The following is a 23,042-nucleotide window of genomic DNA, read 5'->3' as shown; positions in this document are numbered from 1 at the left end:
ACCAGCTCGGAAACCAGATTGCATTGCGGAGAAGGTACGGTGGGATTCAAAATGGTCGGTGATCTGTTTGTTAACTTGGTGCATCCATTCTGTAAACAGACGGAATAGTGCAGTCTCGTGACAAATATACCATGTATGGAAAGCCAGACGGGTCATTACATTGAGACCTAAGCACATTTACGCCCATGATCTCAACATTACGACCCCTTTGGTTTTCCACAAATGTCCCATTTCTTCAGCAGTTATCATTGTGACCTAATTGCAGACAGAGGACAAATTCTGTCCAAGAAGCCCTGAAATAGACTGCAGGCGGAGGGAATTAGAGAACAGAGGCGTTGCATTAAACACAGTGAAGACCAAAGGAAGGCCACGCCCTTGAAGAACCACTTGTCCATGCGTGACCGCTGGCAGCAGGCACACAATAAGGAATATGGCGCACAGCTCTCAATGTCCTAAATGGGCCTCAGAACAGAGCGCCCCTCACAGTCGTGGCAGGAAATGTACCCATGTCTCCAGTACAGGAGAGTTCACAAGACCAGCCTSGTGCTCCTGACTCAGACAGCCAGCCCTCCTTCAGACCTTCACACAGGCCCAAGCCCTCTCCTCAGTCTCCTGCTTCCTACAACAGCCCTTTCATGTGTGGGTGATAAGCCATGGGAGACCATGGGGAAACTCTTCCCTTTTTCCGATACTACTCCAAAATGTTCCCAGCTTGGGCAAGAACGAGGTGGCAGTGGCCACAAACCAGTGGAAACATTTTACGTGTCCACAGTTATGAAACAGCATTGAACTTTTCCATAACTAAAGGACAGAGGGTTGCTCCTTTTGGCTCCAGGCTATAATCAAATCAGGTTTAGAGGATACAAAGGAGACGAGGCCTCTGGCTGACATTTCATTGACTGCTGCTTTTTAAAGAGCAGCTTCCCCCTCTCGTCTCCTCACGGTGGTCCCGGACGTCTGTTTGAGGCTGCCTTCGCTGAAGTGGTGGCCTTTAGCTATTGATTACGGTGGCAGTCAGCTCTAAGCCTCCTTTCCCGCAGGTCAAGATAGAAGGGGGGATGTGGGGGACAAGAGGGGCAATTCCACAGTAAAAGAATGATGCTGAGAAATCAGCTTTTTCACTTTAAAATGTCAAACAAAAAACWATTATCGCTAAGTTAAACAAACCATACAACTGTAAAAACACATTTACTTGAAGAACAGTGCATATGCAAAGTTTGGTAACAGAATGACGGTTTGTGCTGTTGGTGCAGTCATTGCATCTTCACGTTTCTTGTAAAGCAATCAGTGGAAATTGTTAAAAGTCATCCTTGTGCATAGAGTTGTATGGTTTGTTTAACTTTGCAATCATTGGTTTTTGTTTGGAACACATTTTAAAGCAAAAAATCTCAGCATCACTCTGTTACCATGGAAATGCCCAGAGTCAAAGGATCAGTCAACATACAGTACCAGTCAAATGTTTGGACACACCTACTCATGACAGGGTTTTTATTTATTTTTACTATTTTCTACATTGTAGAATAATAGTGAAGACATCAAAACAATGKAATAACACATGGAATCATGTATTAATTAAATTTGAGATTCTTCAAAGTAGCCACTCTTTGCCTTGATGACAGCTTTGCACACTCTTAGAGAATGCCAAAACAGCTTCATGAGGTAGTCACCTGGAATGCATTTAATTTAACAGGTGTGCCTTGTTCAAAGTGAATGTGGAACTTCTTGCCTTCTTAATGCGTTTGAGCCAATCAGTTGTGTTGACACGGTAGGGGTGCTATACAAAAGATGCCCTTTTTGGTAACAGACCAAGTCCATATTATGGCAAGAACAGCTCAAATAATAATCAAAGAGAAATGACAGTCCATCATTACTTTAAGACATGAAGGTCAGTTGATACGGAACATTTCAAGAACTTTGAAAGTTTCTTCCAGTGCAGTCGCAAAAACAATTATGAACTATGATGAAACTGGTTCTCATGAGGACCGCCACAAAGAAAGAAAGACCCAGAGTTACCTCTGCTTCAGAGGATAAGTTCATTAGTTACCAGCCTCAGAAATTTGCCTATGATAAAAAAAAATTAAATGAAGCAGTTTATCGAAATACTGTGAATGCCCCTTTTCCATTCTTCTTGAGTGTCCACTTTGGCTAAAACTATCTTTGCTCTACTTGGGTCAATGACTTAAGAGTAACAGAACAAAACAGCATCAGGCAGGCACAGTCTATTTCCAGACCAACGTGAGTTGAAAGACGAACAGGGATTGCTGTGTGCCTGCTGCTAGTGCCCTGCCAGTCTCAATCATTAGAAACATGAGCCTACAGGGACTCACTGTGCTCCACTTTCATTCTAACTTTTTWAAAAAGAAACAAAAAATATTTTGTACGAATTCACCTGGTCAGTCTGTCATGGAAAGAGAAGGTGTTCCGAATGTTTTGTACACTCAGTGTATAATATGGGAACAGGGTGCTATTTGGGATGCAGACAGGGAGGCCATAGGGAACACACAAAACCAGAGCAAGTAAGCTTAGTTTTGGGCTGCATCTTTACAGTGGAGGACACGATTGAGACTTACATAGTCTTACATAGAGCCTTACATAATGGATAACACTGTGATGGACACTGTACATCAGTAACATTAGACAGTAAGGACACAAGGAGGTTTGGCCAAACAGCCATGATATCGAAGACAAAATATGTCAGGAAATATTGAGAGAAATAATCAGACATAAAAGAGGCCAAAATGTTTGGTTAGACACTGAAGAGGGGAGAGTGTTATTAGTTTACCTGATTTGGAGATGAACGAACCCCATTTGTCAACGAGAAGGCATCATCATCATCATCATGTCATCACTGTGACACACTAAACAGTCTCCTCTCTGAACGCATCCATAATGCATGGGATGACTTCGACTCAATAGTGTACATGCCTTGGTAATGAAGTGGTTTCAGTACAGGGTCATTATGTTACCTTTTTTATGCACTTACAGTACCAACAACGTAGCTCATGTTTATAATGCATCTAGGGCCAGTTTCCCAGACAAAGATTAAGACTAATCCTGGACTAAGAGATATTCCACATTGAAATAGCCTCTTATCTTAGCCCAGGACTAGCCTTAATCTGTGTCTGGTTAACCGGCCCCTAGAGGTAACCCAAGTGCTGAAATTGTTGTGTCTTTTAAAACAGGGAAGAAGTGGAGACTTGGGGAGATTTGTTGAGGACATGTAGCTGTAGCCTGATTTCTTCCCAGAGGGTTGTTACAGGACAAGCAGGGTACCTGAGCCGAGCAACAACAGCTTGTGGACCCATTGCTGTGGTCACTCTGGCTTTAAAAATAGAAAGGAGGAAGCCAAAGTGGCAGATGTCACATTGTTTAAGCAAATGGAGGAAATAGGGGGGACTGGGACCGGCTGCCTCAGCCTGCCTTGTAGGATGTTTACACTTGTCTTAAAGAGAGCCTCCACCGCAAAACACATAAACAGCTTACCTCCACACAAGAAATTAGTTTGCTAAACACGAACACAGATTAAAATGACTAGTTAACTGTGAGACAGAGGCGATGACCTGAACCGTCTAATTCCTAGTCTGACCTCATCCGTCTGTCTGCCCATTCACCCAAAAGATTTACACCCAACTCGCCCAACAGACAGGCAGTTGGTCTGTTTGTATGTCCATTTGCCCATGCGTCCCAAATAGTTACACCCAACTCAGCTGCAGGCAGCAGCCTCGCCCAACAGACAAGCTAGGGATCTGTCTGTCCTTCCATCTGTCAGTTCTCTCAGAAGGTTCAAAGGAATGGAGTGGCTGCCAGGCAGGGTGGGTGAAATCCCACCAGCCTTGCTCAACAGCGTGGTCCAATTTCATTAACGCCGCATATCTCATACCAGCACTGATGCAGAGCAGCTCCACGCAGCCAAATCCTGATTCCCATCCTGCAAATGACCGGGCTCTCTGGTGAGGTCTGGTCTAAACCAGACATCCCACTCCATGGCTAACACCACAAGCAGAGAGAGAGAGAGGGGGAGAGAAACAGTGCCAGCCTCAAACTATGCAAGAGGAATGGTCTCTTTATTCATATAGCCCTTCCATAATTTATTTCATCCACTCTCAGGTAGAGAAGTGTAGTGAATATATAATGTGTGGCTTGCATTTACTGGGTTATGGAGTAGAATGGAATTCAAATAACCAGTGTCCGTTACAGCCAAAGACAAAAGGGCTCCTTTTCTTTCATCTGTTGCCCCTGCATCAGTGCCACTTGAGTTACAGTTTTATTGTTTGGTTTTGGGATGGGGTCGAGCTCAGGGTTGGGCATGGGAGGAGGCTGCACTGTTGTCCTGATGGCTTTTGTGGACTGAGTGAAAAGCACAGCGGGGGAGGTTTATTCAAACGGCAGAAAGGGCGAGTGACCACAGATGGTGCTGTCAATAACCTACCGCCCACACCCATCTCCATACCACCAGGGGTGAAGACAGCAAAGCACACAAACCAGGCAGCACACCTCAGCACAAAGCAGAGAGGGCTGGCGAGACAGATGGTAGGTGTATGAGTGTGGTAATTGTAAGACAACGTCCTGTAGGAAGTGAGAATTCCATTAATCCCAATCTTTATTAATACCTCCGAGTCATTAGTGAGCACACTGGTGATGACCTGAGCTTAAACAGGAGTAGGGGTTGAGCACTGTTAACAGGTTCCCTGTTACTGTTAGTAATATCTGTTTCAAATCAACACGAAAAGCAGCCAACTTTAAAAACACTCAACAAAAAAAAGCCACCTTTTCTTTATATTGCCGGTAACAAACCTGTACTTATGTCTGCCAAGCGAGGTAGTCATGAATGTGGTAGAGTTCTGCCTATGGCTTAGTATAAAACGTAGCCGTAATGCTGAAGTGGCATTGGCACGCACTACGCTCTTGATGGTTGCTAGGCAGCTCCCGTTACTAGGCTGTTACCATCCTTGTGGCAGTTCTAAACTTTGCGAGGCAGGTCACTTCGCCCATCACGTCGCATAGCCCACCACGATGCATGACCCGTTTTCTTAACCACAACTGGATGGATCCATAAAGAATAACCGTGGGAATGAATATCACTGAATGATGAAAATATGGGCTAATGCAATTGAAACGGGCTAATGCAATTGAAGACATCAAATTGTTGCTTACTGAAACTCCCACAGCAGGGCTGGCGTTATGTGCAGGCCTTAGGGGGCCTGGCCCGCCCTAACGCACCTCATTGCCCGTCCAAATAAAATATTGAAATATTGATCATTTATTTGACCCGAGATGCGCACCGACAGAAAGGCGCATCAATCTCAAAGAAAGCATCTGAGCGAGCGAAACAGTGCCCCTCAGCATCAGATCCATGGTCTACAAATACTGAGACAGTCTGGACCGAAAGAGTATGGCGCGTCATACTATTTCTGTCCAAACAGCATCAGATACATGGTCTACATATAGTAAGACAGTGGGCTCACTCTGTCCAGAATAAGCCCAATGCGTTTCTTGCAAATTGGAAAGGAAAGTTGGCAGGTGCACAGTTAGGACGCTGGCTTCCCCTAAAGTAAATGAGATCACTTGTTTTGGTACTGCCAATATGTAGCTTGTTTTTGGTCGCAGGTTTAGGAATGACTGAAAAATTGCAACATTTATGTGTAGCTAACTCTGCAAATAGCGCCGCTGGGAGATTTAAAAAGTCATAAACGATCGATAATAAAATAGTCTTCGTAAATTAAAGATTTTTTTGCTATCTGTAAAAACTGCAGTGCATTCAGAAACTATCCAGACCCCTTGACTTTTTCCACAGTTACATTACAGCCTTATTCTAAAATGGATTAAGTAAAATGTTTTTCCCTCATCGAACTACACACAATACCCCATGACGAAGTGAACAGGTTTAGACATTTTTGCAAATGTATAAAAGTAACAAAAAACAGAAATACCTCATTTACAAAAGTCTGCTGCATCAGTTTGTATGATGGCAATTTGTATATACTCCAGAATGTTATGAAGAGTGATCAGATGAATTGCAATTAATTGCAAAGTCCCTCTTTGCCATGCAAATGAACTGAATCCCAAAAAACATTCCCACTGCATTTCAGCCCTGCCACAAAAGGACCAGCTGACATGTCAGTGATTCTCTCGTTAACACAGGTGTGAGTGTTGACGAGGACAAGGCTGGAGATCACTCTGTCATGCTGATTGAGTTCGAATAACAGACTGGAAGCTTCAGAAGGAGGGTGGTGCTTGGAATCATTGTTCTTCCTTTGTCAACCATGGTTACCTGCAAGGAAACACGTGCCYTCTTCATTGCTTTGCAAAAAGGGCTTCACAGGCAAGGATATTGCTGCCAGTAAGATTGCACCTAAATCAACCATTTATCGGATCATCAAGAACTTCAAGGAGAGCGGTTCAATTGTTGTTAAGAAGGCTTCAGGGCGCCCAAGAAAGTCCAGCAAGCAGCAGGCAGGTGTGAATGCATCTGCACGCACAGTGAGGCGAAGACTTTTGGAGGATGGCCTGGTGTCAAGGGCATCAAAGAAGCCACTTCCCTCCAGGAAAAACATCAGGGACAGACTGATATTCTGCAAAAGGTACAGGGATTGGACTGCTGAAGACTGGGGTAAAGTCATTTTCTCTGATGAATCCCCTTTCCGATTGTTTGGGGCATCCGGAAAAAAAGCTTGTCCGGAGAAGACAAGGTGAGCGCTACCATCAGTCCTGTGTCATGCCAACAGTAAAGCATCCTGAGACCATTCATGTGTGGGGTTGCTTCTCAGCCAAGGGGGTGGGCTCACTCACAATTTGGCCTAAGAACACAACCATGAATAAAGAATGGTACCAACACATCCTCCGAGAGCAACTTCTCCCAACCATCCATGAACAGTTTGGTGACGAACAATGCATTTTCCAGCATGATGGAGCACCTTGCCATAAGGCAAAAGTGATAACTAAGTGGCTCAGGGAACAAAACATTGATATTTTGGGTCCATGGCCAGGAAACTCCCCAGACCTTAATCCCATTGAGCACTTGTTGTCAATCCTCATGAGGCGGGTGGACAAACAAAAACCCACAAACTCCAAGCATTGATTATGCAAGAATGGGATGCCATCAGTCAGGATGTGGCTCAGAAGTTAATTGACAGCATGCCAGGGTGGATTGCAGAGGTCTTGAAAAAGAAGGGTCAACACTGCAAAAATTGACTCTTTGCATCAACTTCATATAATTGTCAATAAATTTGACACTTATGAAAAGCTTGTAATTAAACTTCAGTATTCCATAGTAACYTCTGACAAAAATATCTAAAGACACTGAAGCAGCAAACTTTGTGGAAATGAATATTTGTGTCTTTCTCAAAACGACTGTACACTACCGTTCAAAAGTTTGGGGTCACTTAGAAATGTCCTTGTTTAAAAAAAWATATATACTTTGTTTTTATTGTAGGAACACAAAGAAAGTACAAATAAGTATAAGTATAAGATGTATAAATTGAAGGTAAAAGCAGAAGTGTTTATTAGTTTACTCCAATTGGGGGATCGGTGGTAGGGTGCYGGGAATAATAATAAAGGTATATTCTTTAAAAAAGTATGTATGTCTATATAGGTATGTGTATGTATATATGTGTATATGTATGCATGCGTGTATGGATATATATATTTACCCAAAGAAATATGTGGGATTGGAAATGATGCAGACAATTACATTGGAAGCAACATTCTTTCCGCAAGATTAAGCTGATCCAACCCCCCCCCAAAAAAATAAAAAAATAAAAAAATAAAAGAAAGTACAAATAAAGTAAAATAAAAGAACAAAAACGATCTGGCAGTTACAGTGCACGTCATTCCTTCATCATCATATCATCATATTAGTTACATTGGCATCTTTGAATTAGACRTTTTCCAAGTATGAAACCCATTTCTCCCAGTATTCCTGACCTCTCTCCTGTTGAGTTCTTAAAGCAAAGGTCATACGCTCCATGTGGTGTATTTCTTCTACAATGTCTATCCATTGTGTCACTGTGGGAGGGTCTTTTTGTAGCCATTACTGGCTGCCAGTAGGACCTTCAAGAGGTACTTTTCTCTATTGTGTAAGTTATCAGGTATTTCACCCAAGTACAAAGAAATGAATGTTTGTTCTATGTCAAATCCCATTATTTTTCCAATGTTCGATCTTATTTCTCCCCAGTAAGTTTCGATTGCGGGGCAGGACCAAAAGATATGAGAGTGGTCCGCCCTCAATAGACCGCATTCTCTCCAACAAGGGTGTAGTGAGCGAGTCTGTTTTGATTTCAGTTTAGGTGTTATGAAGAAACGTATAACATTCTTCCAACAGAATTCTCTCCATGATCTTGAGTTGGTGGAGCTTTGTTGAGTCTCTAATATGTTCAATCTAATATGTTCATGTTTCATCAGTTATTTCAATGTTAAGTTACTCCTCCCATTTCTGTTTAATATAGTTTGTAGAATGTTTCTTTGAGGATTGAATACCCAAGTAGAGATTTGAAATTGTTTTTTTGTTACTCCAAGTTGTATGCGTTAGTGAATACTTGGATTAATTTTGGAGGTGCTCGAGGGTCAGTCACTTTTGTCTCCCTTAAGAAATAGTGTCGAACTTGTAGGTATCTGTAAAAATCTTGTTTATCCCAGCCATGTTTTTTACTTAGGTCCTGGAAGTTATCTAGGTTCCCATTCCTTATAATTGTACTGAATGATGTGATACCTTTCTGCGTCCATTGTCTAAATCTGATGTCCTGAGTTGCAGGGATGAAGCTGGGGTTGTATGCGGGCTAACTCAGCAGTTTGATCTCTCTGTCTAAATGATTTTGCTTAACTACCCTAAACCATGTCTTCAGAGAGAAATTAATCCACTGATTTTGTCTATTGTATATTTATTTTACCATGTCCTTATTTCCCAAAACTGACTGTATGGGTATCTCTGTCAAAGTAGTCTCGATGTCTTTCCATTTGGATTCGTATTTTGAATTGCACCAACAAACCAGAGGTCTCAATTGGGCTGACACATAATAATCTTTTAGGTTTGGTAAGGCCATACCCCCACAGTTTTTTGGTAATTGTAATGTTGTATATCTAGTTCTTGGTCTCTTACTGTTCCAGATAAACCTTGATATCCGTTTATCCCATTCCCTAAACTGTTTTAGGTGGGATTTTCTAAATACAGTAACCTCGGCAGGATGTTCATTTTGATTGTTTCAATTCTACTACTAAGATCTAAGGGAAGTGAGTTCCACCTGTCTAGGTCATCATATATTTTCTTGTTGATGTGATCGTAATTCATGCAATAAAGTTTGGGTGTATCTTTTGGTAGGTATACTCCAAGATATTTAATGGATGAAGAGGTCCAGGTGAAGTTATACCTACTCTTCAGCTCTTCCTGTGGGGTATAATTATATACTAGGGCTTGGGTCTTGTGTACGTTAAGCACATACCCTGAATATGTTCCAAATGTTTGTAGAACATCCACCAATCTAGGTATGCTTGAGCCTGGGTCTTTAAGGAATAACAGAACGTCATCAGCATACATGCATATCTTATGTTCACTGTCTCTTATTGTTATTCCCTCTAAGGTTGGGTCCTGTCTTATTGCCTGTGCTAATGGTTCGAGGTACAAGGAGAAGAGCGTGGGTGGAAGATTACAGCCGTGTCTTGCCCCTCACTCTATTTTTATCGTTCGTGTCAAATGTCCATTTATCTTTATTCTAGCGGTCGGACATGAATACAGTGTTTTGATGCACTGTATCACTTCTTTGTTGAAACCAAATCTTTCCATAACTTGGAATAGGTCATCCCATCCCACTGAATCAAATGCTTTTTCTGCATCTAGACTGATTAATATTGCACTTGTCTTATTCTGAGTAATGTGGTCCATGACATGTAGTGTTCTCCTTATATTGTCCTGTGTCTGCCTATTTTGTATGAAACCAGTTTGATCTCCGTCAATCAATTCTGGGATTATGTTCTCCATTCTTTTGGCTATTATTGATGCATATAGTTTATAATCTGTGTTAAGAATTGCAATAGGTCTATATGAACTGCATTCTTTCTTATCTTTACCCTCTTTTGGGATTACAGATATGATGGCCTCTCTCCATGACGGTGGGAGACCCCCCTCCCTCAGAGTCCAGTTAAAACAGGCCTTAAGTAGAGGTGCTAATTGTTCTCTGAAGGTCTTGAACCATTCTGAAGGGAAGCCATCAGTGCCTGGAGACTTGTTGACTTTTTGTTGAGATATTGCTTTATTAATCTCTTCGGTGGATATTTCTAAAGTTAGTCTATCATTTTTGCTCTGTCCCAATTGAGGGGAGATCAAGTGAGTTCAAAAAGTGCTCTATTGTCTGTGCATCTGCCTTCTCTGGTTGCTTGTACAGATTTGTGTAATATGATTCAAATGCATTCTGTATTTCATCTCATTTGCATGTGATCTTTTTTGTTTTGGGGTCTTTTATTTTAAAAATGGTATTCTGTGCTTGTTGTTTCCTGAGTCTCCATGCTAGTAATTTGGTTGCCTTTGAGCCTGCTTCATAATATCGTTGTATCAGGAACCGAAGCTTTTTCTCTACTTCTTCTCTATAAATCTGGTCAATTTCCTGTTTTACCTTTTGAATCTCTCGTAATATAAGAGGGTCTTTGTATTGACTATGAGATCGTTCTAAGTTAATGTTTCCTGTAATTTCAGTAGTTTCTGTGCTTTAATCTTTTTCTTGAGAGATGATGTGGCTATGATCTTTCCTCTAATAACCGCCGTAGCTGCATCCCACAATGTAGCAGGAGATACTTCCCCATTATCATTATTCTCCAGATAGATGTTCAATTCTGTCTTTATTGATTCCTTGAATGCTGGATCATTCAGCATGCTTGTATTAAGTCTCCATATAGTATTTCTTGGTTTGCTTATCAAGGTGTACAGTAAGGTAAACTCCATTATGATCTGATAAGTCGCTCTGCCCGATCCTACAACCCTTAAGCCTGTGTATCTGCACTGTACATAAAAAAGTAGTCTAACCTGGAGTATTCAGTGTGGCGGGCTGAGTAAAAAGTATATTCCTTATCGGTCTTGTGGGTGTCACGCCATACATCGAGCAGTCCTAGATCCTGCAGTATCCTATTGATCTTTTTGGCAACTAGGCTCATTTTCCTATTTTGATTTGTGCTGTCCAATTTTGAGTTTAGAATTGTGTTAAAATCCCCTCCACAGATAAGAGTGCCAGTGGTTTCTGTGGCAATTAAATCAAACACCTTCCCGTAGAAGACCATGTCACTCCCTGGGGGTGCATATACATTAAATAATGTAACTTCCTTGTTATCCAGTTTACATTTATCAAGTATAAATCTACCCTCCTTGTCTTTTATTTCTGACAAACTCAAAATTAACTGAATTTGGGATCAAGATTGCAACTCCCCTTCTACCCATTTTGTAAGAAGAAAAAAAAGTGTTCCTATATCCCATTTTCTTGAGTTTCTCGTGTTCAGGTGTGGATAAGTGAGTTTCCTGCCAGAATAGTATGTCAACTCTCTCCCGTTTCATTTTTGCTATTACCTTACTTCTATTGATGGCACTCCCCAGTCCGTTTACATTGAGACTTATGACCTTAAATTCCCGATGATGCATCGATATAAATAAAATATGCACCATATCTGCCTGCTTATCATGAACCTAAAAATGAACAAAAAATCAAGAACGATAATAAAGTAAACCAAAGTGGGAAAATACTTTGGTGTTTGGACTCCCATGTCAGAGGACTGTCTCTTGCCTCTGGGGTTTGAGGGGATGAGCCTGTCTGCAGGATGGGCCCCTCGCTCAGATATGAAAATGCGTGACGTAGTCACAAACAAGACCTGGTGGAACCGAAAATAATAAGGGCGCCTATTTCGTCGCTTATACACATCGGTTAATTACAAGTGAAAACTATATCGGTCATGCGTGCATATCATGAATCCTCCACTTGATATGCCCTTCTGTCGCCCCGTTGTCAATGTGTCATTAATKCTTAGCTAATATATATGTTATTAACGTGACGCTACTTAATGTGTTCATAAAGAACACATGCTTTTGGCTACTCACCCATGTTCAGCATTGGGGGAAAATAGGGGAGATATTTTATCTATTGCAATGTCAACCGTAACAACCCAAAGTCTTAACAGCTGCGGTAACTATTAATTCTGTTAAATCCGATTCAGTGTCTTACATCTTCCCGTTGGAAATGCCTGAGTCTCTCTCAGATGTGAACGTCCTCTCGCCGAGATGGTTTCCCTCTTTCTCCATGACCCTGCTTGTCGACAACGATCCATGGGAGAGCCTGCTCGAGTCTTTCCGCCGGTGAAGACGCCTTTCTCCTGGCGGTATACTCCACTGGGAAGCCCCTTGACTTCAGGTCCTCAGCCGCCTCGTCTGCATGCTCGTATGTAACCGGGCCATTTTCCAGAAATATCCGCATTTTTGCCAGGTATGGTGTTTGGAAGCGAATACCCTTCTCTTTAAGTGCTTTCTTAATGGGGGTGTATTCTTTCCTTCTTTTCAGTATCTCTCCGCGTAGTCATGATCAAAGAACACTCATTGGCCTTGGAAGTTAACAGGCTTTTTCCAGGTAGCATGTAAAACTTTCTCTTTGACTGAGAATTTTAGGAACCGTACTACTATGTCTCTTGGTGGGGCGCTGCTGGGGGGTTTTGAGGCCAGAGCTCGGTGTGCTCTCTCGATTCCCAGGTCAGTGTCGCCGTCAAGTATGTCCTTGAATAGACKCTCCACGAAGTTGGGCATAGAGTCTTTTTCTGCGCCCTCTACTACGTTATAAAGTCTAATGTTGTTTCGACGTGAGAAACCTTCGAGTTCTGTCACTTTTGCCTGTAGTGCATGTTGGCTTTTCAGTGACTGTTCAAGTATTTCCTTGACMGCGAAGTTCCATGTGTCCGTTTCCKRAATGCGCTGTTCTGCGTCCCCCATMCTTGTAGATATGCTGTSAAGWTCTAATTTGTTTTCTTCCAGTTTCTGGTTAATGTCCTTCTTGAACTCATTTAGTTATTTTCTTACATCTTCTCGAAGTTCCTCTCGTAAGCCTGTGAGCGCCTRGCGCAAWTCCTCCTTCATCACCTCACGAAATGAGGGTTCTTTTGCTGCTGCTATCTTATTTGCGCTAGCATTAGCCATTTCGGGTTCATCGACGATTATATCTTCTGCTGTCTTGTTACGGGCTGTTGTTGTAGCGACCTTTTCCTATTTTCCCCTTTTCCATTTTGCGTAAGTTATTATAATGCTCAGAGTAAATACTTGAATTTGGGGGGGGAAATACCCAACCGATGTGCAGTACGAAAAACTAGGCAGCCATTTCCTAAGTTGCGTCACCGGAAGCCCCAGAAATGTCCTTGTTTTTGAAAGAAAAGCAKATTTTTTGTCCATTAAAATGACATCAAATTGATCAGAAATACATTGTAGACATTGTTAATGTTTTTTAAAATCTGCCTGTTTCCAGCTACAATAGTCATTTTCAACATTAACCATTTCTACACTGTATTTCTGATCAATTATGTTATTTTAATGGACAAAAAAAGTGTTTTTCTTTCAAAAACAAGGACATTTCTAAGTGACCCCAAACTTTTGAACGGTAGTGTAAGTATTCAGACCCTTTGGGCTGTAGAGATCAGAGAAAAGATTGTGTTGAGACACAGATCTGGGGAAAGGTACCAAAACATTTCTGCAGCATTGAAGGTCCCCAATAACACAGTGGCCTCCATCATTCTGAAACGGAAGAAGTTTGAAACCACCAAGACTCTTCCTAGAGCAGGCCAGCCTGAGCAATTGGGGGAGAAGGGCCTTGAACCCCAGGGAGGTGACCAAGAATTCAATGGTCACTCTGAAAGAGCTCCAGAGTTCCTCTGTGGAGATGGTTGTCCTATTGGAATGTTCTTCCATCTCTGCAGTACTCCACCAATCAGGCCTTTATGGTGGAGTGGCCAGATGGAAGTAACTCCTCAGTAAAAGGCACATAACAGCCTGCTTGGATGTTGCCAAAAGGCACCTAAAGGACTCTCAGACCATGAGAAACAAGATTCTCTGGTCTGAATGCCAAGTGTCACGTCTGGAGGAAACCTGGTATCATCTCGACGGTAAAGCATGTGTGGCAGCATCATGCTGTGGGGATGTTTTCAGTGGCAAAGACTGGGAGACTAGTCAGGAACAAGGGAAAGATGAACAGAACAAAGTACAGAGAGATCCTTAATGAAAACCTGCATCAGAGAGCTCAGGACCTCAGACTGGGTCGAAGGTTCACTTTCCAACAGGACAACAACCCTAAGCACACAGCAGAGACAACACAGGAGTCAATGACCTTGAGTGGCCCAGCCAGAGCCCGGACTTGAAGCCGATCCAACATCTCTGGAGAAACCTGAAAATAGCTGTGCAGCGACGCTCCCCATCCAACCTGACAGAGCTTGAGAGAATCTGCAGAGAAGAATTGGAGAAACTCCCAAAATACAGGTGTGCAAAGCTTGTAGCATCATACCCAAAAAGACTTGAGGCTGTAATCTCTGCAAAAGATGCTTCAACAAAGTACTGAGTAAAGGTTCTGAATACTTATGTAAATGTGTGTGTGTTTAAAAACAAAATTGCAACTATTTCTAAAAACCTGTTTTTGCTTTGTCATTATGGGGTATTATGTGTAGATTGATGAGGGGAAAAAACGATTTATTACATTTTAGAATAAGGCTGTAACTGGGGCTCTCGCATTAGTTTTACTTCAGATTTTTGTGATTAACTACGTGACAAAGATTCACAAACTAAAACGTTATTATTGAAATGAAACTGTTCCAGGACAATTAGCATATAAAAATAAATCAGAACTGTCACGTTGATTGGTCGAAACGGTAGGATAAGTTGTAAGCTTCCCCAAACTTGAAACTCACAAGCTGCCTATGGTCTTTACTAGAACACCTGTAAAAAAAAAGTTGTGAACACCCGAGCACATATTTTCCTGTGAAAAAATAATAACGTGCCAGCCTATGATCAAAGGCCCGTCCAACTGATTAGTTCTGGCGCCGGCCCTGTCCCAAAATCACCCAAGCATTATATTAAATTTGAAGCAATACCTGCGTGTGGTCAACTATGATCATTTCATCACCGTTTTGACAGGGATAGCGCAATCACGCTACTTTGAAACAAGCATGGGGACTAGTCTTGATAAATCAATGTCAGATTTTTGTTTTCACTGAATATCAGTTTGGATATTGGTTAGGCTACAATTAGGCTGGGGAAATGTTAGCTAAATTGAGGTGAGAGCTGCTCATGATTAGTGTAGTGGATTATGTTGCTCTTCACCGGTTTAGTAGCCTACTCCAGACAAAAGCCTGCGACTTGTCTGATAATCAATGGGATTTTGTTTCACTCAATCTCCGTCTGTATTGGCTATTTTGTTCATTGTCTCTGGCTGGGAAAATAAGTGGAGGTGTAGCTCATCTGTCACTGATCAGAAACATTTAGCATCCAATAATGTCGCCCAAATCAAGTGTAGACCTATTATTTTGCTTGACTGCATATAAGCAACTGAAATATATAGACTCACGTGCTTTTGAAAATATAGATTGCTTTAATGTATTATCTAAATCGGTATCATGATGAAGATACTCCCAATTTAACACCCTACTCCAGGAGGTTCGTTCATCCAGGTCAGATTTTCTATTTCTTTACATGGTCGAAAAGAGCAGATGAAGATTTCTAAAGCACATACAYGCACCTACAAACTCTCAAAAAMATGATCATCGGCATGGGTTTGGGCTCCGTTTTAAAATGTAACTTTGTGTAGGGAAAATGTATAATTTATTCTGTTATAATTCATTAAAAGCTTTTTTAAAAGTGTGTTGACTGATCAGGGCAGGGGAATGTAAATGTCTTGTCTGTTTAATAAACAAAATTACTACTGATTGGCACAGCCATCTAGCCTATAGGCTGCACAGACCAGTAACATAATTAAACAAAAAATATGCTATTCTTTTGAAAATTCATTTTGGTGTTTCTTAGGACCTGCCTAAAATTAGTAACGGACTTTTGTGATGGTGTATTTTGAATGGATTTATTCAAATATACCTCCACTCACATCGGCCCACCCCTGCTCCCTCTCGTCAACTTGCCGGCATGCGCACAGGATTATATATCTGGTACAACACAATCATACCATTCAACCTTTCCTTCAAGGAAACACTGTTTTACAGCCTCACAAAACAGATTATCTGCAAAAATCATAGGTCATTACCAACTTCTTTCATAGTGTCAACAGAGCACAAGCCTTGGGCACTATACTAGCGCAGAAAAGACTACAATAAATCTGCTACTCTCTAGCTGTTCAATTTTACACCATTGTCTGCCTCCTCAACCAGAATGCAATCACACAGACCACAGAGTTTGAATGTCTCATAACCTTCTACATGATGACACCTTTTAGTGTGTTCCTGAATGAAGATGCTGAGGAAGAACAGCTGCCTGCCCATAAACTGCTCGCTGGTATCACCCAGCAGCCTCCTGGGCACAGTTAGATTGATTATATTGTTCCTAAAACCGCAGATATTACATGCGCCGAGGCATCGCCATAAAATCAACTGATCAAAGGAAGGCTGATACATGATTTGGATTGTGATCTCACAAGTATCATGAAAATCTCTGTAGAGGGCATTGGGTCTATTACATACTGTAGGAAACAGCTGGCAACTAAAAAGTACTTCCAGGTTGCCCATTTGAAAAAAAAAGTCCTGACCTTGGTTAGTATTTTTTATTTTTTTTTCCCATTGGGATGGACAGTAACAAAAGGAATGAAAAACAGGATATCCTAGACGAGTCAAGACTTTAGGAAACTAGTAGGCAGAGCAGACAGAAAACAGACAGCTTCCCATGTGTTCAACATTCTGAGAAAGCTTTCCATGAGCTGCCCTTTGTGGTGTCTTCTCTCAAAGTCAGGGGTTCTCAAAGTGGGGTCCGCAGCAAGAACTCAAAAAATATAATATACTTTTATTAACATTACTAACAGATTAAACAAATTTAGGCCAAAGGATCCGTGGAATAAGTTGAGGGGTAATAGGATGTAATTTTTACTCTACAATTGATGTTCTTAACCATGGGCAACATGGGCCTGGGAGGCTCACAGAGATATTGGTATCAACAGTACTCCACCAATTACACATTTTTAATACATAAATGCACTGTAATTTTAGCTATAAACTGCAAAGTTCTTTCTGCCTCATGAAAAAATGCAAGATATTAGCTTTAAACCCGCAACAAATATCTGCCACATGGGAAATTTTATATATATATATATATATATATATATAAAGTTGAATTCCTGGGAATTAGCTTGATAACTGAACATTTTCTCACCGTTGCTAAAATGTTCTGTCCCTGGGCTCGAGACCTGATTTGTCCAGCCATGCACTGCCGAAGTCATAGTAAAACTCCTTGTATGCTATTATTATTATCATCATCTCACTCGAGTTGTGTTCTGATTATGTTCTGGTCCCTGATGAATTTGCCATCACAAAAGGGGTCCCCTGGCCCCAAAAAGTTTGAGAACCCCTGCTCTACAAGACTATTTGGATAATGTACTGTAAAGAGAAAGTCTCAATGTATGCTCTCTAATTCTCTCTCTCTTTCTCTCTCTCTGAGGACCTGAGCCCTAGGACCATGCCTCAGGACGACCTGACATGATGACTCCTTGCTATCCCCAGTACACCTGGCCGTGCTGCTGCTCCAGTTTCAACTGTTCTGCCTGCGGCTATGGAACCCTGACCTGTTCACCGGACGTGCTACCTGTCCCAAACCTGCTGTTTTCAACTCTCTAGAGACCGCAGGAGCGGTAGAGATACTCTTAATGATCGGCTATGAAAAGCCAACTGACATTTACTCCTGAGGTGCTGCACCCTCAACAACTACTGTGATTATTATTATTTGACCATGCTGGTCATTTATGAATATTTGAACATCTTGGCCATGTTCTGTTATAATCTCCACCCGGCACAGCCAGAAGAGGACTGGCCACCCCTCATAGCCTGGTTCCTCTCTAGGTTTCTTCCTAGGTTTTGGCGTTTCTAGGGAGTTTTTCCTAGCCACCGTGCTTCTACATCTGCATTGCTTGCTGTTTGGGGTTTTAGGCTGGGTTTCTGTACAGCACTTTGAGATATCAGCTGATGTACGAAGGGCTATACAAAAAATAAAATAATAATTTGATGAATGTTTGTTTTGGTAATGCAAAATGGTGGTGTCAGCACAATGAGTCACAATTACTGCTGGGAATCATGTCTAAATAAAGAGCAGGCAGCTTTAGTGTACATAGCTTTCTGGATCCCCACCTTACATTGGGAATCGCCTAACAGACACTACTGTCTCACCAGCCATTCAGAGTACTGGCAGCATTAGGCCTATGTTCTGATTGCTCAAAGTAGTAGAAGTAAAATTGTAAAAACATTGAGCTATTAATCATGAACGTACACCATTTATTTTCTTCCAATATACTCGTATGCCAGATTCTGCTCATGTCGCCTAAACAAAACATGAATCTAGTACCACAAGTAAACAAAACATGAATCCAAGTAGACCAGTAGCATAAACACAATATGAATGTATTTTGCCCCAAAACAAAATTGTATTAAAACATAACTAGATCAACATGAACTATGATGTGTGCCCCCACCCACTGAAGCTTAATGAAGACCAGTGATACTAGCAAGACCAGTGTGCGGGTTTCTTTTTTCTCATCTGCCCCCACCCATTGCCTTGCATACATATAGACAACACTCCCAGCCATTCTCACCTTCAATGCCGAGGGGCGAGCCACCTATTTCAAAGGCAGTGGGGAAGACCACAGTGGCACCCTTTATGATGGTTTGGGACAGGACCCCTGTCAGCAGCTTGTGGGGGTAAGGGCCGACAGGCACAACCAGGCCACGGAGAGCATGCCATTGCTAGACATCAAACCAACAAGAGAGGCCTCTGGGGCCAAGAGAGAACAGACAGGGGAAAGTTGTTGTCCTCTGTTCAGCTGGTCACAGGGACAGAATGACAGATGAAGTCCCTTTTCACCCACACCCCTCAACTGGCTTAAATACTAATGAGCTATCCATTATTTAATGATAATACATAGGTCTAAAGGTTCCCGAGTGGCGCAGCAGTCTGAGGCACTGCATATCAGTGCTAGAGGCATCACTACAGACCCTGGTTTGATTCCAGGCTGTATCATAACCGGCCGTGATTGGGAGTCCCATAGGGCGGCGCACAATTGGTCCAGCGTCGTCTGGGTTAGGGTTTGGCCGGGGTAGGCCATCATTGTAAATAAGAATTTGTTCTTAACTGAATTGCCTAGTTAAATAAAGGTTAAATAAAAATCAAATAAAAAACATGATGTTCAGTTTAGAGTTGTAGATTTTCCTGTAATATCGCCTATGAATAATTTCCTCTAACCTTGAATGCAAAAATAACTTCAACTTTAATTCCATTTGGTGGGGAAGGATAAAAAAAGCTTCTCCTGGAAGATGCTTAAGAAATGAATGTCAGTTGAATGACAGATTAGGCTCTGATTGAAAACACTGCCAGCCAGCCAAGWGAGACTGCGCCAAAGCCAGACAGCAAAGAACTAGAGAGGATGAAATACGAGGATAAACTATTGACTTGAATAATAATCACTCTTAGCTTTTCTCCATACAGCTCTCAGAAGTTGTCAGTAGAAAGAGTAGGAAATGCTTTATATTTATCTTTTAAGTAGAATCACTGGAGTTGGTGTCAGGCATAACTGCCAGATGGACAATGATGTTGCACTGCTAGTTGATAGGATACTGGAGGTTGAGAGGGTCCTCTCAGACAACTATTTGTCCAAATAAAGCAGACCAGTCCTCATCTTCCAAAAGAGAGGCTGCGAGGCTGGGAACTAGCACATCAAACATATTCCTCTCCTTTCCTCTGGGGTTGCTTGTGGTTCTGCTCCTTGAGTAATCAATGTCTGTACAAAACTCGCCTCCGGCTTCAGAGATATGCTTTGGCTAATAGAGACACCCGTTCAAAGATGCTACAAAACTGTGGTGACAAAAATATTTCACAACCTTGCGTTTACAGTGAATGGAGAATGTTGTGTTTTTAGTAAGTATTTTACAAATACAACTTATGGCTTATGTCTGCAACACCAAATGTATTTGTGTGTAAAATTAGATAGTGACAGCTTTAGCAGAGTTTGAAAGTTCACAACAGCATTAATCTCAAGGGTCAAGATTATGTTGAATAAAAGAGCCAAGGAATTTGTACAAATCAAGAGGCTGGGAGTAGCGACTGATGGCAATCTTCCCTGAACATAAGACTTAAAAAAAAATCCAAGTATAGCCACTTTCACCTCTTCATACCGACAAGCCTATGGACAAAGGATAAGGGAGACATCACATGCTTCCCCTTATTTCCAAACTACGCTGACAATCACATTATATACTTTTAGTTCATGCTGCCTACCACTATTCATGAAAAACAGAATGGCTATATAGGATGTATATACAACAAATCTAAGGTAAATAGTCTGGAACATACAGTTCTTACACCGAGTATACAAAAGTTAAAGATTTGCAATGCAAAGAGAACAGCAAGGTATGCAAATAAAAGGACATTGCCAATATCATGGAACTCACCCCTTCCCCTAATCATGGGTTAAATCAATCTTTCAAAAAAAGTAATATAGGGAAAAGTATGACTATCTATTGAGGCCAAATAACTCAACTTCAAAACCAACAGAGTGAGATCAAGGCTGATAAGCCATAGAGTAACAGGTTGTCTCTGGTATATTCAGACCTCTGTTCCCCAAGAGGAATGCTCCAGTTGTATCAGCTGTGTTATTATTACCCCATTTGGCTCGCTTTGCATGACAAACGGGAGGTTCCGCACCCCCAGTGTCCCTTATGACTGTGCATCACACTTCTATTACAGCTGAAAGGCCTTAGTCATCACAAGCAAAGGGGCTACACACATTCCTCGCAAATGAGAGCTTCTGCTCAAGCGTACACAATCTGGTAATTCCTCAAGCAGCATTGCTCCCCCCCCCACCTCTCTGGATTTAAGGTTTGCTATGGAGACGTGAATAGGTGGTATGTCAGAGCTCCCAACAGCTCTGGAGAACAGCTCTGGTAACCAAGTCCCCATGGTTACCACAGAGCAGCAGTAACTGCCCATTTTCTGTGTACATTTGTCTGGAAAAAAGCCTCTTGTATGTTTGTAGGGGGCTTGGAGAGTGAAAAAGTTGGAAAATTAATGTTAATGGCCCCAAGCCAAGTATCAAAAGAAGCAGCTGTATAAATCATGTATAAGCACCAGGTTTTATTGTTTGCGTTTGTTATTTTGAGACCCAGGCTAGTTTGATGTGACAAGAACACTCCAAAGCAGAGCCATTTAAATCAGAACGTTCTGTTAAAAAGGATTAGGACACGCCTGAAATAAGATGTGCCTACCTTTACCGACCTGGGCTGCAGACAAAGCCTGATGAAGGTATATTTGAAACAAGTCATACAAAACATGAGGAAGGCAAATGAAGTGAACCCAAAATAAAGGATAGAGCATTTGAGAACAGTGAGAATGAAAGGGAACAGAGTACAGCCTGACAAATCGAGAGCTTGATAGTATAAGGTTCTATCTGCAATGATCATTCTGAAATAATTGGCTTTAAAGTTCCGAACCCTCATTGGTTTGAATGGTGTCAGCAATTGTTWTATTTTATTATTTTGAATTTAACATAATTTGGGGGTATTTAGAGTACTATATAGTTAACCTTGTTCTGTTCAATGTTCTGTCAATAACTCAATGTTGACAAATGCATATAGAACCTTAGTCCCAAACGCTTGAAATGTCCATCTTTCAAACTAAATATATCTTTCTATCTACTGGTAAATAGGTCTCTCTTTCTCAATATTCAGTCAAACTGGTATATAATATTGGACACAAACACAGAATATAACAGTTTGTTAGATTCTTCTTTAGTAGCCCAATCATATTGTTGATCTCTCATCAGTGACTGAAGTCTGGCAAAAGCTTTTACGGAGCACAGGGTCAGCTAGGCTATATATCTCATACTCTGAGTTTAGACAAAGCTCACTAAATTAACCCCATAATGGGGCCAAAATCAAAGTAGGCTAAATGTAGAACAAATTTACCTTTAACTTGACTCTCGTAATCAGCAATGATTTCTTTATCCTTTTTGAACTTTGTATTAGACATTTTCGGGTCGATTCAGAGTGGTTAGGAAATTAAACTATTAAAAGGCTCGTCTTGCTGCACGCCTATAACATCCGACGCATCACACAGATTGAGTAGTGTTCCCCTACCAAACAACAATTTGTAGTCACGAAAACTCAGCGCCAACTTTCAAATTAGACTTATTCCCTTGTAAAGTAGCTATTCAAGAAAACGTTTAGTCCATTGTTCTCCTTCTACACGAGTAGTCCTAGAAAAGGAGGCCAACACGAAATCCTGATATCAATCAATGAAATCACTGATAACTGCTGGCAATGCCAGGCAGAGCGGAGATGCCGAGTCGATGCAACTGCKTAACCTTTAATAATCCGATAAATATAAATCTTCAATGTGGTGAGAAGGCGCGCGGTTTTATTGCACGCGGCACCAAGGTAGTACACGGCAACTGTACGTCACGTGTCCTACATATATCGTTCTTTTGGTGCTCTCTAGTTTCCCCGGTCCCACACTTCCCATTTGCTTCGTTTTCCCCAGACAAAACAGACTACAGCACAGCTGCCACAGATTCAGTGTGGAATGGGAGGGATCGAAGAGGCATAGCGGAAACAAGAGATGGATTGACATGATTTGTATCTAACCAGTAGTGCCAATTATGTTTTCGGGCTAATTTCAGTGAAATTCCTGCTGGATTTATCCCCAGCCATGTACAGGGTGTGATCCACATACGCCCCAAGGCAGTGTTTATATTATAAGCACGGCTGTAAAATTGTATCAAAGTTGCACCAGTGACATTGGAATGATTATACAAAGTAACTGCTACCAGTGTTACAATGTTTCCATTGGTTAAATA

At 41.5% G+C, this 23,042-nt stretch overlaps 1 protein-coding gene across 5 annotated transcripts in view; it reads right to left on the bottom strand.

Annotated features, from left to right (window-relative positions):
- LOC111962591 (SLIT-ROBO Rho GTPase-activating protein 1) overlaps positions 1–22,717 on the bottom strand; it is a 179,368-nt gene extending 156,651 nt beyond the window's left edge. For all 5 annotated transcript variants that reach the window (XM_023985765.3, XM_023985766.3, XM_023985767.3 and 2 more), the window contains exon 1: positions 22,153–22,717. In XM_023985765.3, coding sequence (XP_023841533.1) covers positions 22,153–22,216 — 64 coding nt within the window. In that variant the 5' untranslated portion in view covers positions 22,217–22,717. The remainder of the gene's footprint in view (positions 1–22,152) is intronic.
- Between the last annotated feature and the right edge of the window lie 325 nt (positions 22,718–23,042).

The sequence above is a fragment of the Salvelinus sp. IW2-2015 genome, linkage group LG4q.1:29 (assembly GCF_002910315.2).
Source record: "Salvelinus sp. IW2-2015 linkage group LG4q.1:29, ASM291031v2, whole genome shotgun sequence".
Lineage (NCBI taxonomy): Eukaryota > Metazoa > Chordata > Actinopteri > Salmoniformes > Salmonidae > Salvelinus > Salvelinus sp. IW2-2015.
Note: the sequence above shows the minus strand (reverse complement) of the source record. Positions and strands in the feature narration are given on the sequence as shown.